Source organism: Meleagris gallopavo, chromosome 2, assembly GCF_905368555.1.
Source record: "Meleagris gallopavo chromosome 2, MGAL_WU_HG_1.1, whole genome shotgun sequence".
NCBI classification, from domain to species: domain Eukaryota; kingdom Metazoa; phylum Chordata; class Aves; order Galliformes; family Phasianidae; genus Meleagris; species Meleagris gallopavo.
In genome coordinates, this window is record NC_139405.1 from 38,169,225 (window position 1) to 38,192,317 (window position 23,093).

The window sequence follows — 23,093 nt, forward strand, 5'->3', positions numbered from 1 at the left end:
GGTGCAACTCTGAGTCAAATTGATAGAAACATTTGGAATGACTTAAGACACATGAGAGGGGGGAAGATTTGGCAACTTTCCCTCATGTAAAAAGTGCTCTTAATGAAATGAGGCTCATAGAAAATTCTCTATAGAAAACTAACAGTCACTGATGTTATTAGCAAAAGACATCATCTGTGAAATGCAGTTTATCTTTGTAAGGGCTTGTCTGTGTGGAGCAGTTACTGCAGAATAAGCTGAGTTTTAAATTTAATGCTTGGAAGATAATCTCTGCCAAGCCCTCAGATGAACATTCATCTGCTCATGAAGAACAAGCTTTTTCCTGGTTTAGTTTAATCTTGATGTCCAGACGATGAGTTAGTGTGGAGCACCCACTATGCAGTTGCTTCCTTCTGGAGTTGTGTTCTGAAATGTCTAAGGACATCCAGGTATTGTCCCAAAATAAGACTGATGATCCCTAGCACTAATCTGGGCTAGCCATAGCTAGAAATACCCTGTTCTGTCAAGACTCTTCTTTTTATGTTCTTGTGGTCTGTAACTGACACTGCTGTTGTTGTATTATCAGTATGAATACTGAACTGGACTCAGGTCAAATAACATGACACTATTAATTATGAAGTAGAAAAGTTAAAATTTAGTCTCAAGTTTGTGGATTTAACTAGGATTAGAGGAAGAATCTTTGTGATATAATATGGATGACCTCTGAGGTCCTTGTTCACCTCCGATTGTTGGACTTGCATTTTGCTTTACTCTAGTCAGGCTATTACTGCCTGAAAGGCATACTAATTTTAGGAAAGGTCTTCATATGGCTTCATTGACTCTCAATGCTTCTGAACAGAAACAGGGGAATAATGAAGACCTGCATCTCACTTATTTTCATTAGCTTCTTTCATTACTTTCGTTTGGTCTCATTAAAGTTTCTTGTTACATCTTATTTTTTCTGCCTGTCAAAGGTGAACAGTAAAAATGCTGATAAATAATTCAACAAGAATCTTAAATGACTCCTGGGATAGAGATAAATGAAAAACTATGGCAACTAGTATGGCAGAGTGGGAGAAAAAAAAGCATGGCTATAAATGTGCTAATTTTGGTTGGCCTCAAAAGATATCCTGGAGCAGGTTCTTGAAACAGCCTGGAAGGGGAATGGGGAGAGGAAATGTGGGTTCATCTCTGAAATCTGTTTAACAGCAGAGAGAAAAAAAAATTTCCTTTTGCTTATCTCCCATTGTACTTTTGCCAGCTGTGGGCTCTGGTATGTCTGCATAGGTGTATTTGATGTTTGATGTCTGACTCCTCCTTGCTTTGCCTCTATGGGAGCCCTATCTTCTGGCACTTGTGAATCACAGTGCTGCTTTGTTTAGGCCTTTGCTCCTCCAGCCTCTTGCTGCACTTTGAGTTCAGATTCCTTTAGAAACTGAAAGTACAGGAATATTTGTTTCGGATAATAAAATGAGGAGGGAAGTTGGCCCCAAAATACCAGTGAAATGTTGCTGCTATTTTCCCTTTTTATCTATCTGCTAATTATTTTTAATGCTTGTTGATTTGTCATTGCATGATGACTTTTAAATTTGTATTTAATCATAATTTATTGTAGTACTCAGAACTGATACGTTGAGAAATAAATGAGTTTTGGCTATACACTACAGAACACAGATAAAATGAGAAGTTTTCTGTTTCAGGTGTTCACTGTGGTAAGGAGTTAGTGATGAAAATCATAGAAAGGACTGGTGTAATGCCCATAGCATACTATGATCTTGAGACATGGTTATAAAAGGAAATCAGTGTAAATTTGTTAGATATGTGACAGGTCTGGTTCTTTGGAAGCAACCTATTTAGGACCTGATTCTATTTTATTTTAAATTGATGATGAAACTGCTATTAGTTTATATTAGTTGGGGGATCATGCCTTTAGTTCAGTCTAACTATGGCTTTCATCTTTAATTTCTTTCCTGACTTTTTTAGTAGATACGCAGTGCAAGTAAGGTCACAGACAGAACCAGTCTTAGTCACTAAGGTGCTGTAGGTATGGTCAGTGGCAAAAATCATTACATGCTAAATGCATGGTAGGTTTTTATGATGAAACTACATGAGCACTGGCAAGAGGAGTGAAATTGGTTGGTGGAAATCTCAGAAGAGTAAATATCAGGTGATGGTAGAATTTGATGATAACAAGTCCTCTGCCCACTGTTTCCAGCACTGATTGAGCTTCTGACAGGGGAAGAAAGTCTGTGTGAGTCATCTTAGCTGCGTTCAGGAGAGGAAAATGGAACAAAGAAGACCCAACCCTATTTCTCAAAAAAAATAGTGCATTTATTTTTCTGTGGCAGTGTGTATTATCACACAGAAAATTGACTGTTACTCAGATAAATCTTTTTAATAAGGCTATTTCTTTTAAAACTTATGAAATATTTGCAGTGACATTGATGCTGAGTTCTGCGTTTCTGTAAGTCAAAACTTGCACCTGTCTGGTCGCAGCTCCACTGGAGGAAACCTCCAAACTGCATTGTTAAATGCCAGTGACTCACATAAGCATCACTTAGTGGTCCAGCATTTGAAGGTGTTCTGTGTGGAAATGTGTACTGTTTAAATATTCTCCCCAGAATTCATAACGCAATTCCAACTGATTAATCAGCTCCTTTTGTTTGCTTCCCATAAGGGAAAGTACTGCACTGAAATTGAATCCTCTTGTAAATGACAACTGTTTATTTCACTCTCTGATGTGCTTCTTTACTCAGGAGGAGATAAACAAAGCTACAGGAGTCGTTAGGGTTATTCAAGGTATTATCAGAGAGAGAATGAGATGAGGACATTGTTGTAGTCAACCAACTTTTCTCTCCTTGTTGATTCACCGTTTATTTTGGAATGTTGACAGTACAATGCCTTTTTCTTATCCTTCTCCCCCTGCTCTTACCTTTTTATGAGGTTGCTACAGCAAAGGCAGTAATTTAGACTGTAAGTTACAGAATATTAGAATATCTCAAGTTGGAATGCACCCACAGAGATCATGGAGCCCAGTTCCTGGCTCCACACAGAACCATCTGAAATCCAAACCCTATGTCTGAGAGCGATGTCCAAACACAGCTTGAAACTCCAGCACTCAGGGCCATGTCCACAGCCCTGTGCAGCCCATTCCATGCCCACCACCCTCTGGTGCAGCACCTGTCCCCAACCCCCACTGCCCTCTCCTGACACAGCTCCATGCCATTCCCTCGGGCCTATTGCTGTCACACAGAGCAGAGCTCAGCGCTGCCCCTCCGCTCCCTGAGAGGAGCTGCAGCCGCCATCAGGCCTCCCCTCAGCTCCTCTGCTCTGCGCTGAGCACACCCAGGGGACGCCTAATACATCTTCCAATCCAGACCCGGATTCACCATCTTTATTACCCAGTAGTCAGATGAGTTGTCAGTTCTGCAATTCCTTTGCCTGATGGACTAGCTTCCAGCACTGAGTCCTGGGGGCATTTGATCCCATGGAGAGTCCATGTGACCTGTTAGGGAGTTTGATGCTGTGAGTTGTATTTGCTTGGCTTGGTGTGGATTGGTGGAATACCTAAAAGATGAGCAGAATAGTAAAGAAAGAGAAGATTAATAATGGTATTAATTAATGCATCTAAGAGAGAGAGAAGACAAGTTTCTCATGTTCTCATGTATGCAGAATACATTTAATTCCTTTCAGTGGCAGGAAGTCATGATGAAGGGTGCATTGAAAGTGCAAGTATGCTTATGTGAGCCCTGTCTGTGTTTAACACAGTATGAGTATGTCATTTCTTCTCCTGTGTTTGACTTTCTCAACAAGATTTACAGTATTAGATACTAGTAATGTGTAATAGGATGAATTTAGTAACTGTCAGATTAAACTCATATTGTTCTATTTTAGCACAAAATGCATTAGTAAGAGGGGCTGGAAGTAAAATGTGAAATTAGCATTCAACAAAGAGCACAGATCCTATTGTTGCCTTCTTAAAATTTGGCTCAAGTAGGAAGGAGAATGAATTATACTAATGATTTGTTTAATTTGCTTTTTGTGAGAATGAATGAGAGGAAATTGCAGGCTTCCTAGCATGTAAACTAACAAATATGGAGTTGTTTACAAGGAAGAGTGACTGGCACATCTTCGTCCTTCAAAATGCAGAACATTTTGGTACTAGGATGATAAATCAGTAATGTATGCTTCAGTGTTGATGGTACCAGTTCAGTGTGCTTTAAAAGAGTGTGCTTTGCTAAACAACTGTGCTTAGCAATTTCTAATGTGGAGCTAAGAGAAATGGAGGAGTGGCTGGAGATGAACAGAACCTAAGGCCAGTAGCACAGATACTCAAACTATGACTCCTGCTTTTCCTTGACTGTAAGGCAGCCATTTTAGTCAACTGTTCTGTATAGGAAAAAAAAAGCTATGTAAAGATGACAGACAGGGTTTAACTCCTGAGTTTTTTTTAGTTTCTTTGCTTTTTGGTATTGTTCTTTTACTATTATCCAAAATCTTAAATTTAACCTCCGAGACTTAGTTACTTGCTACTTGCAAAGTAAAACAATTTATTTTGTTTAGATAAGTATAATAACTGTAGCTTAGGGTTAAATAAAGTATCCTTACTAGAGCAATGCTCAGAATTTATTGTAATATATTATTGCAGGATTATGACTGTTTTTCTGTTCTCTATTTACTATGATGTATGACTGTGTTCTAATATGCATTTTCTTTTTTCGTTAGTGTTTTTATATTGCTTTCCTGCGATTTCCCTTCTTGGTCTTTTCCCTCAAATCAATACCTTTTGTATATATCTTTTGGAGCAAATAGACATCTTGCTTTTTGGTGGTTCTGGTGAGTAGTATGTTCAGCCTGAGCTATCACTTTCTGAGTGTGTCATCTTTGATTAAAGTGTATTATTGTGTTTTTTAAAGCACAGTGCATCTTAATGTTCTAACAGTGAATGGTATTCACTTAACAATGAGATGCATACTAAACTAGTCAGACCTCCTTGACCGGTTTTCTTTTTCTTTTTTTAATTTTGAACAGTTGTATTCAAATTGAGCAATAAGTTGTAGGGGATAGCTGACATGAAAGAGCTGTTTTCTGACATGTCCAATGTAAAACAAGAACAAAAAAACCAAAGATAAACAAGCTCAACTTCTGGGAAACGAACAAACAAAACTCTCTTAAAAGTCCAATTAAAAATTTTTTTAAAAGTCATTTACATTCTCCCATGGTATAAGTTATGATTGTATGACATTTGATTTTTTTGATGCTGTTTTGGTCAGAAAATAAGTAAGACATGAAGGCATTGCTTCAGCTTTTGATAGTGGTTTGTTTTTCATTATAGCTTAAATAATGAAGATAACAAAGATGCATACGAAGGTGTGCATCTACTCTGTCATCCTAGTTTGGACCAGAAACAAACTTTCTCTTTGTTCCTTGTCCCAGACTTCATCCTATAATCCAAAAGACAGATAATGTCAGGATATGCTGACTGGATTCCATTTGGATGAAACTTTAAATAAAGATATACCGTAAGGGTGCACCTAATGCACTCCAAACACTAACGAGCCTGTAACCTGTGGGATCATACATGAAATGCAGTAAAGCATCTCAAAACACATATCACAGATTTAACATCCTCAGCACTTTTCATTTAGACCCACACTTACTGCATTGTTCTACTTGCTACTGTAGTAATAGCCTTTGGTGAATGGTAAAAATTTATACCGATGATAAGGGTGTTTTTCACTTCTTACCTCATAAACACACCAAAGCAGACCTTGAGGAAATAAAATGTTGCATAAAATCCCCATCCCATCAATAATCATTCCAGTGTACGTTGAAAACTAAGTAGGGCATTATTTAGCAGCCCATATGTCTCTGTTGTGGCGACTGCTGAACTCCCAATCCTGTCTGACAGCATTTCCTGCCACGGTTCTGGAAGTTCTCAAAGAAAGTTGTAGTGAGAGATGAGATGTTCTTTTCTCTCTTTTTAAGTTCATTCCTACATATGTCAATCATAGTTGACCAAGCAAATTGGGATGCTTTGGGGTGATAGCAGAACCTGCCTATGTCCCAAGAGCAGAGAGAATGAGGAAAATTCCACGTGGAGCTTGAGTAGAAATTTTTCAGATTGTTAACTTCGTTTCTGCTCTGTCGCAGCATCATGAGGCATACTAATTTTTGGCAAAGCAGTGTTTAGCACAAATAGTAATAGGGAGGGAGCTCAGATCCATGGAAAAAAATCATAGATACAGTGTTGTTAAGCTTTTGGTTTTAGCTGTAAACAGTTCTGTGAGCCGATTTGGGTCACTGAAGGTGTTCTCGCAACAAGCAGCTTTGTAGTATATTGTATGAACTTGTACACATACTAGTATGAACTTGTATGTTGTGAGAGCTGTTGTTGTGGATTTTTTGAACGTACATACTCATTTATGAAGAAATTAATTAACATGTGATGTTTGCATTTCAGCTGCCTCTGGATTAGTGTCTGCACTCTACAGCGTTTCCCGAAGCTTCGTGGTTCTGACTGTCCTGTATGCATTTTGCTTCAGTGCAGTGAAGGTAAGTTGAAACACTAAACTCAAAATTTCAGGCTAAAACTTCCTGTCGCTTAACTTCGTGTCACTAGGGAGATCAAAACTGTTTGGTGCTACACTGTCATTGATATTTGTCAAGATAAGCTTTACAAGCCATGTATTAAGTTCTGCCTGTTAACTACACTGAAATACTTGAAACTGCAGTAGAAATACTAAGGTAAATGTTTGCTCGTGAGTAGTTGCTTCTTTGCATAGATCATTATGAAAGGATCCTTTGTATTTCCATGATGAAGTCTAACATCAACTATTATGCTTAAATGATATAACTCCTGTGAAAACCAGGCAAAATTTGACCTGGTAAGGTTTGTATTTCCCTGGGAGGGGAAAAAAAAATTCTTGTTGCATTGTAACAGTATACCTGGAAGTGCTGAAGCTCTGAGCATCACTTTGGTTTTTGCACACTGGTGTTTGCTGATATTTCTGTACACTGGAGAAGTTTGTGCATGGATTTTTTTAGGACATAAAAACCCATTAAGAGTATGCTTTACTGTTGCTGTTATCAGTAGGTGACCTGTATGCGTTTGTTCTGCCATGCGATGAGTCACCAGCCACATAATTGTGCAGCCTTGTTGCTACCAAGTCAAATAGGCACTGAATCAGTCCCAAATCTCCTTATTTTCCTCCATTTTTGGTGTGTAGGATTTACTGTGTAACATCATTGTACTTACCTGGCAGGGGAGACACCATGATCAGGAAGGTGGTTTCCCCTGCTCTCCAAGTGTGCTGTTCCCTGTAATTTCCCCAAATATGGGAAACTCAGCTACATAATTTATGATAGTGGGGAACTGTGTTTGTGCTAAACTACTTGAAAGGAGGTTGTGGCAAGATGGGGGTTGGCCTCTTATTTAATGTGACTAGTGATAGGACTAGAGGGAATGGCCTCAAGTTGTGCCACAGATTCAGGGGAGATTCAGGTTGGATATTAGGAAACATTTCTTCTCTGAAAAAATGGTTGCTGGGACAGGCAGCCAAGGGAGGTAATTAAGCCACTGTCCCTGAAGGTGTTCCAGAAACTTTTCAGTGTTGCACTGAGAGATGTGGTTTAGTGAGGAAATATTGGTGGTAGATGGGTGGTTGGACTGGATGATCTTGGAGGTCTTTTGCTATCGTAGTGATTATATGATTCTATGATTTCAGGCAAGTCTTTGCAGATGAAGTTCAAAGTCAGAAAGTGAGTGTAATGCATGCAAGTTTTATACATGCTTTTTCTGTGGCTATTTTGAAAAGAAAATACAGAATAATAAGAAATGTTATGTTCTGCTTGGACAGACCAGTGGATCACCTAACCCAATATGGGGTAGCACATCAGTAGCACAGGAAGTTCAGTTTAGGACTTCATGACACCTTTTTGCTGCTCATTCCCCTAATATTCAGTCACTGTCCACAATTATTGGCTTAGATCTCTTGGAAAGTGCATCTGCAAATTTTATTCAGTCAGCATTGTCCTTGAATTTGCCTAATGTTCTGAATGTGCTTATACTGTATGCCTCCACAGATTCCTGTGGCAATTAATTCCAGATCTTCACTGCGTTCAGTGTGAAGAAAAGCTAATTTCATCATGTCTTCCCTATTGCTTGTATTGCAGTATTGGTGGACTAACAGGTTGGCATTCACTCTATCTGCTGCCTTGGCAATTTTGTAGTCCTTAGTCTACATCTCAGCTATATCATCTAGTTGAAGAGACCCAGCCTTTCTAGTGTCTCTTTGTGAAGCAGATGCTCTTTTTCTGGAGAAAACTATGTTAGTTGTTCTACACTACACCTGCCCTTAGTGTATATTTCTTCTGCAATTTTTATTTTTCAAAACAATAAATAGTGTTGAACTTCTAGCTGTCTTCAGGTCTGCTGTAAAATTCCTGGTGACCACAGTGAGACCACAATTTTATCCTAAAATGTATCTTCTAAGGGGTAGTCTTTTGACATTGTTTCATGACAGGCTAGATGCTGTCAGTGCTTGTGCAGAAATGCACCAGGATGTGCAGTGATTTGCAAGCTGTTTTCAACATCTTGCAGGTGTATGCCAGAGGATACAATGTGATGCTACACATCTGTAGCACAGTGGTACTATCAGATCTTTTGTTTAAGGGATTTCTTTAAGAAAGACAAATGTTTCAGAAAAGGCTTTTTACAATTTCCATTTAAAATTTTGAATAGGGACTTTAAATCAAAGATGGTCAATTATAATGCCCTAATTATCAATCACAGATGAGCAGAGCTGTCTGTGCTTGTGTGTTTTTAACCCCTCCCAACAGTAAGGTAAAATGTGGTAAGCCACCATTTTATCTTGCCCCTGGGTGGTTTGAGTCCATACACAATAATTTATGGCAATTCAGCTGCTGAGTAATGGTGCACTAACACACTCTTAAGTATCATTGAGCATGTTGGGAATCTTGGTCACCAGACTCACCTAGAATATCAGTTATACTGGTTTGACCTTGCCAAACTGTGTGGCACTGGAAGGCCTAACTACTTCTCTTATGCAATGTCCTAAAGTAGTTGGTATTCCTGCAACATTTTTCCAGATGTGTTGATGATTCAGAAAGGGGCAGATAGGATGTAGAGGGTCACTCTCCATAAGGATGGAAGCAGTGAGGAAAAATCCATAATGGTGAGACAGGATGGAGGAGGGAGAAACAGTGAGGAAAAAGAGAGACTGCTATATGGAAGGAAGAAATTGACTTGAACAACTATCTGACAGGCAAATAAAAACTGTGAAAGTGATCATTTTTCCTCTATGCTTGGCAGAGGACAGTTCACTAGTTGGGGGGCAGGGAAGCTGTGTGATGGATACTTTAAAAAAAAAAAAAAAGAAAAGTTTTGTAAATAGTATTAAAGAAAAGCCTCTTAAAATATTCTGCAGACTCCTTTCTCAGTGTAATAGTTGAAATTACAACATGCAGGTGGCTTTGTAGATAAGCAATCTCCTCATGGGTTAGACTTCAAACTGCTTAGAAATATGCTACCCTGAAGTTGTGGAGTGCTATGAAAGATTTACAAGATATCTGCTGTAAATTACCAATATTAAGTGCAGACTTTCTGTTCATACAGAAATTACAGTTAATTTGAATTTTTATGACACTATTCTTGTGGAGACAGTTCTAAGGAGGTTAATTTAAAGCACTAAAGATGATTCCACTTGATTCAGTTCATAATCTCAGTCCACTGGGGTGCTTGAAATCTTGTTTTTTTTTTTCCTGCTAGAAAAGTGCACTTGCATTACCCTTCTGTGTTCTTCAGTCACATCTAGAGCTTTTTGTCTTTTGGACTTACATATAACATTTCAAGGGAATGATTCTATCACAGGCTCTCCCGCAGGAATCCCACACCCTGGAGGTTAGTGAGAGGGTCTGGGGAATGTGAGACTTCCCTTTAGTCAGGAAAGAGGACGTGCATGAGCGCCTAGGCAGTACTAAGGTCCACAAGTCCATGGGACCTGAGGGGGTGCATCCACGTGTGCTGAGGGAGCTGGCGGAGGTCATTGCCGAACCGCTCTCCATCATTTTTGAGAGGTCTTGGATAACAGGGGAGGTCCCTGAAGACTGGAGGATAGCCAATGTCACTCCGGTCTTCAAAAAGGGCAAGAAGGAAGACCCAGGTAATTATAGGCCTGTCAGCCTCACCTCCGTCCCTGGAAAGGTGATGGAACAGCTTGCGCTGGATACCATCTCCAGACAACTGGGAGAAAAGGAGGTTATCAGGAGTAGTCAGCATGGGTTCACCAAGGGGAGGTCATGCTCGACCAACTTGGTGGCCTTCTATGATGCTGTCACATGCTGGGTGGATGGGGGAAGAGTGGTAGATGTAGTCTACCTTGATTTTAGAAAGGCATTTGATACTGTCTCCCACGGCGTCCTTATAACAAAGCTGAGGAAGTGTGGGATAGACGAGTGGACAGTGAGGTGGGTTGAGAACTGGCTGACTGGCAGAGCGCAGAGGGTCGTCGTTGGTGGTGCAGAGTCTGGCTGGAGACCTGTAACCAGTGGTGTCCCCCAGAGGTCTGTACTGGGTCCGGTCTTGTTCAACACCTTCATCAATGACCTTGATGAGGGGATAGTGGTCACCCTCAGCAAGTTTGCTGATGATACGAAGTTGGGAGGATTGGCTGACACGCCTGAAGGCTGTGCTGCCATTCAGCGAGACCTGGACAGGCTGGAGAGCTGGGCAGTAAGAAACCGGATGAGGTTCAACAAAAGCAAGTGTAGGGTCTTACACCTAGGGAGGAATAATTGCATGCACCAATACAGGCTGTGGGATGAGCTGCTGGAGAGGAGCTCTGCAGAGAGGGACCTGGGCGTCCTGGTGGACGACAGGTTGGCCATGATCCAGCAGTGTGCCCTCGTGGCCAAAAAAGGCCAATGGCATTCTGGGGTGCATTAAGAAGAGCGTGTCCAGCAGGTCGAGGGAGGTGATCGTCCCCCTCTACTCTGCCCTGGTAAGGCCTCATCTGGAGTACTGTGTCCAGTTCTGGGCTCCCCAGTACAAAAAAGACAGGGATCTCTTGGAAAGAGTCCAGCGGAGGGCCACAAAGATGGTGAAGGGCCTGGAGCATCTCCCCTATGAAGAAAGGCTAAGTGAACTGGGTCTGTTTAGCCTTGGGAAAAGACGACTGAGAGGGGACCTGATCCAGGTTTATAAATATCTGAGGTGTGGCGGCCATAGTGGTGAGGCCAGTCTCTTTTCAGTGGTACGTGGAGACAGGACGAGGGGAAATGGACATAAGCTGCAGCATGGGAAGTTCCGCACGAATGTGCGTAAGAACTTCTTCACGGTGAGGGTGACGGAGCACTGGAACAGGCTGCCCAGGGAGGTTGTGGAGTCTCCTTCTCTGGAGATATTCAAGTCTCGCCTGGACGCCTACCTGTGCGACCTGGTGTAGGGAACCTGCTTTGGCAGGGGGGTTGGTCTCGATGATCTCTAGAGGTCCATTCTGGCTCCTACAATTCTGTGATTCTGTGACTTATTCTTTCATTAGCGGAGGATAAGTAAGACTTATAAGATCAGAGGGGTCTGATCCCAAATAGTGACAACTGTGAAAGATGATCTAATACCTGTGTAAGAAACTAGAACTGTTCTGATATATACTGGGCTACAACTTGTCATCCTAATCAAATCAAGATCTGGATTTTTGATGCATTAGAAATCACAGCTTTTAGTTCAAGGGTAGGCAAGTGCTATAGTCTGTCTCACTGTGAGATGTTTCCACAAAGATAGTAAGTATGTAGTTGTCTTTACAATACAAAGGGTATCTCTTTCACTCTTTAGCTTTACAGCTATTTTATAATTTTCCTTTTTACTTTCTTTATTCTTAGTTTGTTGAAAAAAAGATGAAAGCCAAATTTTCAGTAGTTTATGGATGTCAAAAATCTTTGCAATCAAAAAGATTCAGGGCAGGAAAACGTGGCAGAAATCCTGTATCAGAAGAGAGTCTGAGTTGCAGAGCTTATTACTTGGCTGAAATGTAGCATTCTTGAATGTAAGCACTTGTTTATTGGCAGAATATCGTATAGCTCAGCAGGTGTAATGAGCAGAGTTCCATTTCCTGAAATAAATTGCAGAGCAGAATGAATCTATCTAAATGGTTGTGTGCTTGTTACTGGTGAACGATTGCTCACATCAAATGCCCTGGCTGAGGCTCGTTCCAGCAGTATCAGACTTGAGCTTTTCCTTCCTGAAGTGCTTCTTGTGTTCCAATTATGATCTTCCATGGTGAAACACCCTAGCCTAATTTCTCTGTCTACATTAATTATTCTAAAAGGAAAGACAGTATTTCTTAAGAAGGTCATTAGAATAATAGTTTGCTCTATGGTCTTCCTTTTTTTATTAGAAGACATAAACAATGTTTATTCTAGGTCTGTGTTTTTAGCTGAGATTTTTCTTGCTCATTTTTAGAACCACAAACTATGCATACATATTCTAAATACATATTCTTATAAGTTAATCCTATGATCTGCAGACAAAATTTGATTTGCCCAAACAGTTAATGAGGCCCTGCTCCTCTTTTTTAATGACCTTCCAGCTCCTTTGCTATCCCATAACCAGAAGTGTTTCTCTGTAGTGGCTAAAATGCATATACCATCTAAACAGTGATGAATGATCCCTAGTCTTGTGTTAACAGTGAATGGGATGTTGGATCATATGGTAGGCTACTTAAATATCCATAATATATCTTAATTAGAATCATATGATGAGATTAAAAGAGGAGAAAGGCCAAGGTTATTCACAGTATTTTCTAGCAGCTGCTCCAGAAAACCTTGAAACAAACAAACAAAAAGGCTGTAATTCCAGATTTCCGTCTGTCTGTTTGAAGCCTTGAGGACTTGTCTACTCATCAAGAGAGGATGCTATTTGTTGCAGAGGTTGGTTGAAGGCACCTGTTGTGAGAAGAGCACGTTTTCAAGTTTTGGCTGCGTTTTGTTGTAGCTGGTGAACAGAAGTTACTCCATCTGGCATTTACCATTGAGTCACTGCATATATTTTTGTTATGCAGTTGTGTTCTCCCAGTCAAGCAGCTGTGATTTGGCTATAGCTTTCAGGTGCTATGAAACATCTTTTCAGACATCTTCTGACATGACACACCATGTCATGAGTAGTACAACACCACCTGGTTATGCAGCCTTACATACAATACTGCATACTCTGGCCTTGATTTCAGATGAGAAAGAAGAGCCTTTGTTTCTAAAGTCCAGAGATCTGAGCTTTTCCTGGTTTCTTTGAGATAGTTTTCCTCTCTCAAGCCTGTATTTAATGGTATCATCACCCCTTATTCAAGTTATTTCCAGGTTTTCTGAGAACTTCCACTTACGTTCACTTGATAAAAAGCTTTAAATTCTTAATATAGTTGGATCACTTCTTTTTGTCAGTTCTTGAGTTGTCACATCTAATAGCACTGCTTTTTCAGTTTTCTGCTTTTTTGTAGCTATTGGGTATTGAGTTTAGTTTAGAATTATCTATGTCCACTTCAGTCTGGCTTTATTTCTGATCTCAGCTTCAGTCCTGTAATCTTGTACAGAAATTGGCAGCTCTAATAGCTACCTTACCGTTGATACATGAAAGGGTTATCTCTTTTTCCTAGAGGAGATGCTTTTATATTCAGATATTATATTCACCAGACTGAAGACACAAGAACTTCTGTGCTTTCTATTTCACTTGAGTAGAATAGTTAATGAGCTGATTTTTGACTCCTGTTCCATCTGTTTTGGGTTTGGTTTTTTTTTTGAATATTTAATGGATATTTAAATATCATATACGCCTTCCTATTTTTTCCACATACATTGTCTGGAATTTTTCCATCTTGATATCTGTGTTTAGCATTCCAGTGCATCAGTGTGTTGCAGTGGAGCGGAAGAGCACATTCTCAAAGCTTTCTGGAATCAGTCCGTCCTTCTCTTTTGCCTTCTGTTCCAACCTGCTGGTTTGGATTTGAAAGTTCATCCAGAGCTAGTTAATCATTCATTTGTGTTCCAACTTTTTATTTAGTTATTTATCTATCAACTGCTTAAGGAATTTGGGGATTAACTTACCCAGCCTGTGAAAATTTTATATATTGGACCTAGGTCCAAAAAAATTAAACTGATACGAATGCATTTAAATGTGGCATAGCTGCCTCCTTTTAGTGGAAGTTATTTAGTTTCTATTTTTCCATTGCTTTATACCTGAAGAAAGTGTTTGCTGCTAATTTATTTATTGCTACCATGGACAGTTACTAAAAATCCTATGAGTATTCTAAACCATTCTCAGCTCACAATTGATGTAGTTTGGCTTGTTGCTTAATGAGTTCTAAACTCATTAATCACTATAACAATGCTTCTTGATTCCTGTTTTCAACGATGTAGGCTTCATCTGTGTACTAATAATTTAGAAATATTTGTCTTTGGGTTTTATAATGGGAAAGAATTGCAAGCATACATCTCCCTCAGTCTGCTAAGACCATCCCAAACTATTTCTAAACAGCTCTTAATGGACCCTTGTATATACACAGAATTCCCAGATGTGTAAGTGACCAAAAAATAGAAGCATAGGATTATTAGACAGCTTTGTTTCTTCTTGATGAAATACTTCCAGCGCTGCTGGAGGTTTTGAAGTCAAGGCTCATCAATTTTATGTATTTTACAATTTAAAGACCCTTGAGGTTCAAGCCAGAGCTATTAGGAATGTTAATTTTGGAGAGAATTGTCAGATAACACGCTTTTCAGTGAGCGATGTTTGCAGCTGCAGTCAGACTTGCACTTCAGTCATAACTCCAGTAGTTATGCTCTTAGATTTGTGTGTATATTATGAACTTATTGTCCAGATATGATAGAAAAAGAACACTATGTCTGCAGAATCTAATATGGCCCAAGTTTACTTTTATGTCATCGTATAGAAATTTAGAAATCTGCAATACTTGTTTGGGATAAACTCACTATTAAGTGAAACATGAGTATTAATGCACCCTGCATGATGTTGTTGCTTGTCTTATTCTCTAGCCTAGGAATCGCAGTCACAGACTGGGACACTGCTGAGTAAGGTGACATGCACACAAGCATACCCCCAGATCAGATCTGTCCCTAAGGATTTTAAATTTCTTCAGTGAAAATACAGCTATAAATAAGCAGTCAGAAGTGCAAAGAAAGACATTTGATTAGAAGTTGATAGTTTATTGCTTAACAAGATTTTGGAGTCTTACATGAACATAAAGTTTTGTATTCTGAGTGTGATGGGAAGATAAGGCTAGTGGGCATCTCTCCCTGGAACTTGTATCTAGAAAGTGTATCACAAGGGCCATGAATAATTGAGATTTCCTGGTCAAGGTGTTCTGTGGAAGCAGGGTGTCCATGGTAACAAAGCTGTTTTACCGTTAACCATGCAGAGCATGTCTATGTTACCATTTTCTTATAAGTTTGGGAGTGGGCTGTTATTCCCTTTTACATTTTCATTCAGATAGCATTTTCTAAGTTCCGAAATAAAATAGCATTTCTTGGAATTTACCACCACACATGAGGAACAGCTGACTTTCATCAGCTGCCTCGCATACTGTTTGATACAAGTAATAGGGTAGATCCATAATGAAACTAGGTAGTGGAAGGAAAGAGAGAGGAAAAGAAATACAAGATTAGTTCAATAACGATGAAATGATGCGACAGTGTAAAATTAGAAGGTCTGTGTACTTTTTGAAGAAAAACTGGAGTTTTTCCTCTGTATTTAAAAGACAAAACAATCACCATGCAAAATACCTTCACCATTTCTTCCTTGAATTAGCATAAGTAAAGGATACTAATGCTGTATCTGTATCGGTCTATCAGGACTTTGAGTTAAGAGGTCTATTCTTTTTTGTTGCTATAGTTTAAAAGCAGCAAAAGTCAACAGAATGCGCATGCGCACACAAAAAAACAACCCACAGCCACAAAGAAATTAAGTAAAGAACAACCAAAATCAAGAATTCTACTTAACAGTGGTTTAGCTGTTTTCTCTCTCTGGAGTACAACACATGGTTTGTTTTAGTGTATCTTTGAAAGACAGAAGTTTGCTACATGCGTTTTTTTTTTTTTTTTTTTGTAGAGAAGAAGCAAAAAAGGATAAATAATGTAGGACAGAAATCTACTATCAACAGTCTTTAAAAAATATGCTTTACTTTCCACCCCAACCAGTGGTAAAAAGACTTGTAAGTTCAAATACACCTTTATCTTTCTGCTTAGTGGATTGTTCTGGGATTAGACAGTTCTGCAGTTGAAGTGGAACACCACCCCCAGTCACTTTATCTGTTTTAACTCACCACTTATATCCTTAACCCTATAAGGCAATTTCACTTGTTTTAAAAATGTCTACATGAGTGTCTGCATCAAAGTCAAAAGTATATGTGAAAGTACTGTGTGTCGCCTCGCCCAAATCAGATAGAGTAGGCAGTCAAACTCGCTTTCTAGGATGACAGATAATGCCAGCTTCCTAGTCTAAAACCTGTCATTCCTGTTTTCCTACTGTGAAGAATCATTGTCCAATTATCGACTATATTGTTTTTTCATCTTTTTTTAATTTAAAACTCTACCAGGCATCGTTAGTGGGGGAGGAAATGACAAAATGGAACAGGGTGCATCACTGATGCTAGCGAAATTATGCCTTTGTGCAATCTTTTTTTTTTTTTTTTTAAAGCATTGTTACCATCCTCCTTCCCAGCCATATAGTGAATATCGATGCCTATCCTGTTTGCCTTTCTAGCTGAGAACTCAGTTTTCAGGGATCAATTAAGAGGCACTTTGAAAGGGGAGCACAGGCTAGCCCAGTACAGAAGCTGCTTATAGAATGCAGTAAATGTGAAAGTAGAGTTCTTGGGAAATTGCTGGAACTTGGGGAACTGGCCATTTGACATGGTGCTAGGGGAAGGCTGTGGAGCAGATCATCCTGAGTGCCATCACACAGCATGTACAGGACATTCAAGTGATAAGGTTCACACAGCATGGTTTTATGAAAGGCAAGTCCTTCTTAACTAACCTGGTTTCCTTCTATGTCACAGTGGCCTGCTTTTTTCAATGAGGGAATGGCTGTGGATGTAGTCTTCATACTAGGTTCAACCTAGACTTCAGTACAGCTGTTGATAGTTTCCCACAGGTTTTCTTTCTTGGAGAAACTGGTTGTTCATGGCTCGGATGGGCATATGCTTCACTGGGTAAAAAAAAATGGCAGGTTGGTGGGTCCCAAAGAGTTGTGATGAATGGAGTTAAATTCAGCTGGAGGCAAGTCACAAGTGGTGTCCCCCAGGGTTCAGTACTGGGGCCAGTTCTCTTTAACATCTTCATCAGTGATCAAAGGGATCATGTGCATCTTCAGTAAGTTTGCAGATGTCTCTATGTCAGACAAATGTATTGATAGGAAGGCTTTACAGATGGGTTTGTACAGGCTGGGTTGGTGGGCTGAGGCTGACTGTATGACATTCAATAAGGCTCTGTGGTGGGTCTAGCACTTGGGTCACAAACTGAGGGAAGAGAGATTGGATAGCTGGCAGAAAAGGATTTGGGGTACTGGATACAGAATAGGCTACAATTCTGGCATTTACTAAAAAATCTGACTTCAGTAACTTTTCTGCAATGTCTTGAAGAATATTGATTTCTGACATGAGACGAAGTATGGGAAAAGTTAAACTAAAGTGTATCTAGTCCAAAACCTGGGAATGACCAAACAAAAAAATAGAATTGAATACGAAGTTTAACTTGGTTAGATAGAAGTTGTGTGGAACCACAGAAAAAGCCTAGCAAGAGAAATGGCTATGGGTCTGATCCACATTTGTGTCCTCCAAAGCAAAAATTTGTATCATTTTACAGCTAGGATTTACAATATTTAAGACTCTAATTTGTAGCTGAGGATTCCACAGACGAGGCACTGGTCATATTAATTGTTCATTAAGCTTTCTATTCCTCCGCTTATTATCTCTAGCCAATTTTAGCTGCTTAAGTCACCCAGAGGTAATTTCTCATCTTGATTATGCCCAGTGTGCTAATGAGTGTTTGAATTGCTTTCTTTTACCCCTGCTTAGGGACAGTGGCTAGTGCTGTTGCTCTCTACGATGTTACATAGCATGCAGGGCCTAGATATATTATACACAACAGCAGAAAGATTTAGGAGTCAGGTGCCAAAACTGTACCCCAGCTTGGTGATGTTGGCTTTTGTTACAAGCAATCTGGCCACAGGTCAAGAAACATGTATCAATTTACGGTTTAGACAAATACTCTGCGCATAATTTCACTTGTCTCATTTGCAAATAAATTCACTCATGTCTCATTTTAATGAAAAATTGCCTTCAGAGTTTAAACAGGAAGACTTGTTTTTCACATGGTTTCTAAGCTAATTGCTGATAATGTAGGAATGACGGTAATATTATCACAAAACACGCCTGTAATATCTTAGTCTTTTTCACTATAATGGACTTTGATGTGATAAGGAATTATAAAATCTTGATTGATAGCATAGAGATCTAAATGCTGTGCATTTAATGCTACAGCACAGCTTGGCCTATTTTTAAAAGAAAAACAGTACTGCATTCCTAACTTGTAAATGCTCTGCTTTCTGTTCTCATGTCCAGGAACCCTGGGATGCACAGCATATTCCAGCATTGTTTTCTGCTTTCTGTGGTCTGCTAGTTGCACTTTCTTATCACCTCAGCAGACAAAGCAGTGACCCATCTGTACTGATGTAAGTTGCCTGCAATTGTTATTTATTGATTTCCCTGTATAGCACACTGATTTTGGTTTCCTCAGAGTAGTATCTGGGTTTTAGAGCTGTTGGGGGATTGTCTTCCAAAAGTAGAGTGGTTAAGTGGAAATTCCTTGGTAAATTCTGATTGCGTGGTTGGTGTTAGTCTTGTAAGTAAATGAAGTGCTGCAGACAGATCGGCAGTATGGCTGGTTTTCTTTATACAACACTTCTAAATCCTCTGGGGCAGATTCCACCCTCTGGGAAATGGCATGCTTGCCACATTGGAGGATAGTGATTTGGTTGAGAGGACTTGCAGTCTACTGATGCGTTGGGTGATGCTTTGGCAAGGAAGAAGGACTTGTAATGTGTGGGGAAGTGGCTTTGAGATCGTCTCTTCCCTTTTTTGCTCTAACATGTTCTGCTAAAGATAGCAGAATAGAGTTTGTATGTATTAGGAGCTGATGCTGGGAACAAAGAAGATCCAGGGGAGAAGTTCTTCACCTTTAGATAATGTGAGAGTGGGCTGTATGGAGATCCATAGTTTTGGAGCAGTAGTCATGAGCTTTCCTGGGTGGAACTGTTGTCTGTCTGGGAGGGTGTGATGGTGTACAAGTAGCTGGGCATTAACTTGTATGGTGTGGAATTAAGCAACAAATGGGCTTCGTGTTGCCATTATCACCTTGTCATCTGGGATTCTGTTTCACAGACATCTTGGTCTTTCCTCACGTGATGCAGGGAGACTGTTTAGCTTTGGTCTAGAATACACACAGTTAAATTGCAAATCAGCATGAAAATGTGAGCTCTTTAAGTTCTGAAATAATTTAAATGTACTTTTTTTCCCCCCACTATCCAGGAAGGCCAGGCCAACTCTTCTTTACTAATGTAAAAATTTGTCTTTCCTTAAAAAGTTTGCTATAAAGAGGACATCTTATATTATTAAAACCATTTCATCTTTTAAATCTAGTTCCTGATCCTTAATCAAATCCTCAGCAGTTGAAATTGTTGTTAAATGTCTTATTTAGGTTTTAAAATTATCATAAAATATCTTTATGCAACTGTGTTGAAAATGTGTAGTCCTTTTAAGTTTTAAGGCAACTCTGAACTTGAAGGAAGTTAAGATGATTGGAAATGGTGTTTAAGAGACGACTTGTGACATCGAGATGGAGAAAGTAGCACATCAATCTTGAACTGGGTTTCATAAGGAGCTCTCATATTGGTTTCGGCTTACCTGAATTAATAAAGGGCATGAACACAACAATACCCTCTTAACTCATTGCTCTAATTGACCGAGGCACATTAATTGGACTGTTCTGGTTGTTGAGGCCCCTTGACATTGTGAAGAGGAAGGAAGTTTTACTCTGATCAAAGGTTGAGCTGGTTTGTATCATCTCCAGCTATGCAGTGATAAGATAGCTACTACATACGTGATGAAGGAAAACTGAAGCTGTTCTTCCTCTTCTGCCTATTTCTTTGCTCCCTCACGTCATATGTATCATATCTGTTAGACGTGTTCAGAAGTATCCTAACCACTTGTGTTTTTAAACAGGTCCCTAATTCAGTGCAAGTATGTCCCTCACTTTCTACGTCAACAATTTGAAGATTCATCAGCAGATCCACTCCCAGAAAAAATGAGAGAATCGGTGGTAAGACTTTTTCTTTCTTTACCTCCTGTGCAAAACTCTCTCACATGCAATTTTCCCACTGAAGGACCATTTAGATATTTAGTAATTTAAACATTTAAATTAATTATATGGACAGATATATATCCTGTTCCTTTAAATCCACACATATAAACTGTGGGAAATAATTCTAGATTTCTCTTTGGAGAGGCCAGAACTGAGGGAGAACTGGTATCTAGGAGAAGTTGCTCTCAGAGAGTACATGTGGGAAGATTATCAAGTTTCTGAAAGTACTGGCGAGTGTTGGAGATTTCCTGCAGTTGTAAACTGTCATGTTTCCAGTTACCAGACAGCAATTCCTTCTGATTACATACCTAATGCCTGCTTTTAGCCTTTGCAGCATAGGCGATCATTCCTGTAGTCCTGAATGTTTGCAGAAGCAAGAAGTGTTCAGAGTGTCTGGGAGACAAGCTGTGATTTTTTTATTTTTATTTTTTGACCTTCAGACACGATCTGAGAGTCAATACTGCTTAGTGGTACAGGTTGCTAGTGTGGTAGCTGGCCTGGCCTCTGGGTATCTCTTAAAAAGGGATGCATTTCTCCTGCACGTATTGTATTCACTGGACATTTTACAATGTGATATGTAGTCTAAGTTAAGCATGTGAGTTGATTCCACACTATCAATGTTTCCCACTTCTCATTGCTTAGCTGCCGCATAGATTATTTCCTACACTGTATGATTTACTTTAAACTGCTTACTCTAATAAGGCCCACATAAGATTAAATGATATGTCAGTTCCTGTAATCTGCATTGAGCTATAGCTTCTTATGAACTACTGTTTGTACCAGCACCACGTTGCCAATATGAGTGTAACAAAAAGTAAACAAGTACTTATGTTACAATTTTGCTATATTTTGCCACGTTGTCAGTCCTTTTCTTGTACAGTGTGTTGCAGATGTAACTGAAAATTTCTCGTTCTCTGGTATTTATATTGCACTTGTATCTTTTGTTGATAGTACCCATCTTGGAGCAGGATAGAGTGATTTCATCTGTTCTGCAGATAGAGTCTTGCCAAAGGAATGAAGCAGTTAATGCAGCTGTCCTTATAACTCGTTGCATTTCACAGTGCAAAGGGAAACCTTAAACAAGGCTTCAGTATTTTGAGAGGAAAAGAAAAAAGCACTGAGAATGAACAAAATCTCATCTAAGATCCTGACTAATTTGAAAATGGAGTCATGCTGCTGACTCTATACCTATTTTTGTGTCAGTAATGTGCATAGTGGTCTGATGTCGTATACTGACAGAGTTGCCATGTGGTTCAACTGCATTTGGGCAGATTTGATGCATCTGGGAACATAGAACTACAGAGATGACTGCTGTGGGACTGGTCAGGCATAGGATTCCATTTCTTTGTCATGTTTCCTGACTCCCATGTTTTGCTAGTTGTGCTTTTTTTGTTGTTTGATTGATTTTGTTTATTGGTTGTTTTTTTTTTGTTTTGGTTTGGGTGTTGTTTTTTTTTTTTTGCATTTGGTTAAGTGGGATTCCCAACACCTTTTGCTCTCAAGGCTTTATTTGGTTTTGGGGAGCTGGCACTCGTCTGTATGTTTAACACCCTATGCTGCTGCTTCTAGACAAAGGCTGTTTACCTTTGTTGCTGAAGCTTCCTAGTTCTTTGCATTACTCTTCTTCTGTGCTGGTTTCCTTCAATCTGTATAAAAGCTGTAAGCAAAATTGTTTGCTCACAGTGTTGATTAGTAGTGCTAGTTCTTCTACAATGAGAGATCTCTTGAAAAACAAGAGAGCACTTTCTGACTAATGCAGGCTCTTTGTCTAGTTCCTGTATTAACTGGTACCTCCAACACTTAAACCAGTTTGCCACAGAATTCCCACTGTTATCTCACAGTGCACTGCTAATACAGCAAGTAGGGAAGAACTGAAGCACTGAAAAGTGCATGTGCCTCAAGTTTGAGGAACACAATCAAGCCACAATCTCTGCTGACCAACCTAGTAATAATAATCACATGTAGATTGTAAAACTCAACTGACTTTTAGAAGCAGTGTCAGAGGACATGAAAATGCCTCACAGCAGAACAGCCCTGCTCTGGTCTGTATGCACGTGTATGATGTGCATAACATGACATTGAAATAAGACCCTTTTAAAACAGAAATGCTGAGATATACAAAATTAATCCACACCATTAAACAGCCAAAGGCAGCAAATTAGGTTGATATTGAAAATTAATCTATTGTATTCTCTATTGGCTTGATATTAACATTAGCAGTAACAAATGCATCATCTCTAATGTTTAGTTCCATGACCTTTACTATTTTCCTTTGCTTGAATAACTGTGTAAGATTTGCCAGCTTTGGAAACCTGAATTATGAAACAGCTGTGAAGGATAATTGACCATTCAGCTTTGAAAATGGAGCTTCCTACACTTGCAATTAATTTGTAGGCATCCACATGGCTGATTGATAGCTTAACTAGTGGCTTGAAGGTATTAATGTGTTAAATTCAAACCCAGCTTCCTTCCTGGTCTTTAATGCAAACATGCATAACTAGTAAAAGGGTTTGTACAAAGCTCCAAAAGTGTCATTGAAAATAATTTTAAACAAATGAATCCTGCTGCAACATGTAAAATCTCTGAGGCATAAGATGTAATATCGTTGGGTTAGGTTTTTTCTTTTTTCCCTCAAGTGTAAAATGGAAGAAAAAACCCACCTGTTTTCACCCCAACTA

At 39.4% G+C, this 23,093-nt stretch overlaps 1 protein-coding gene and 1 pseudogene across 7 annotated transcripts in view; both read left to right on the forward strand.

Moving 5' to 3' along the window:
* PCNX2 (pecanex 2) overlaps positions 1-23,093 on the forward strand; it is a 153,158-nt gene that overhangs the window by 48,700 nt on the left and 81,365 nt on the right. For 6 of the 7 annotated variants that reach the window (XM_085219727.1, XM_085219725.1, XM_085219723.1 and 3 more), the window contains 4 exons: positions 4,705-4,815; positions 6,443-6,534; positions 18,618-18,727; positions 20,277-20,373. In XM_085219727.1, coding sequence (XP_085075853.1) covers positions 4,705-4,815; positions 6,443-6,534; positions 18,618-18,727; positions 20,277-20,373 — 410 coding nt within the window. The remainder of the gene's footprint in view (positions 1-4,704; positions 4,816-6,442; positions 6,535-18,617; positions 18,728-20,276; positions 20,374-23,093) is intronic. The other variant, XM_085219726.1, reaches the window with a different exon arrangement.
* LOC116216407 (U1 spliceosomal RNA) lies at positions 7,230-7,375 on the forward strand (annotated as a pseudogene).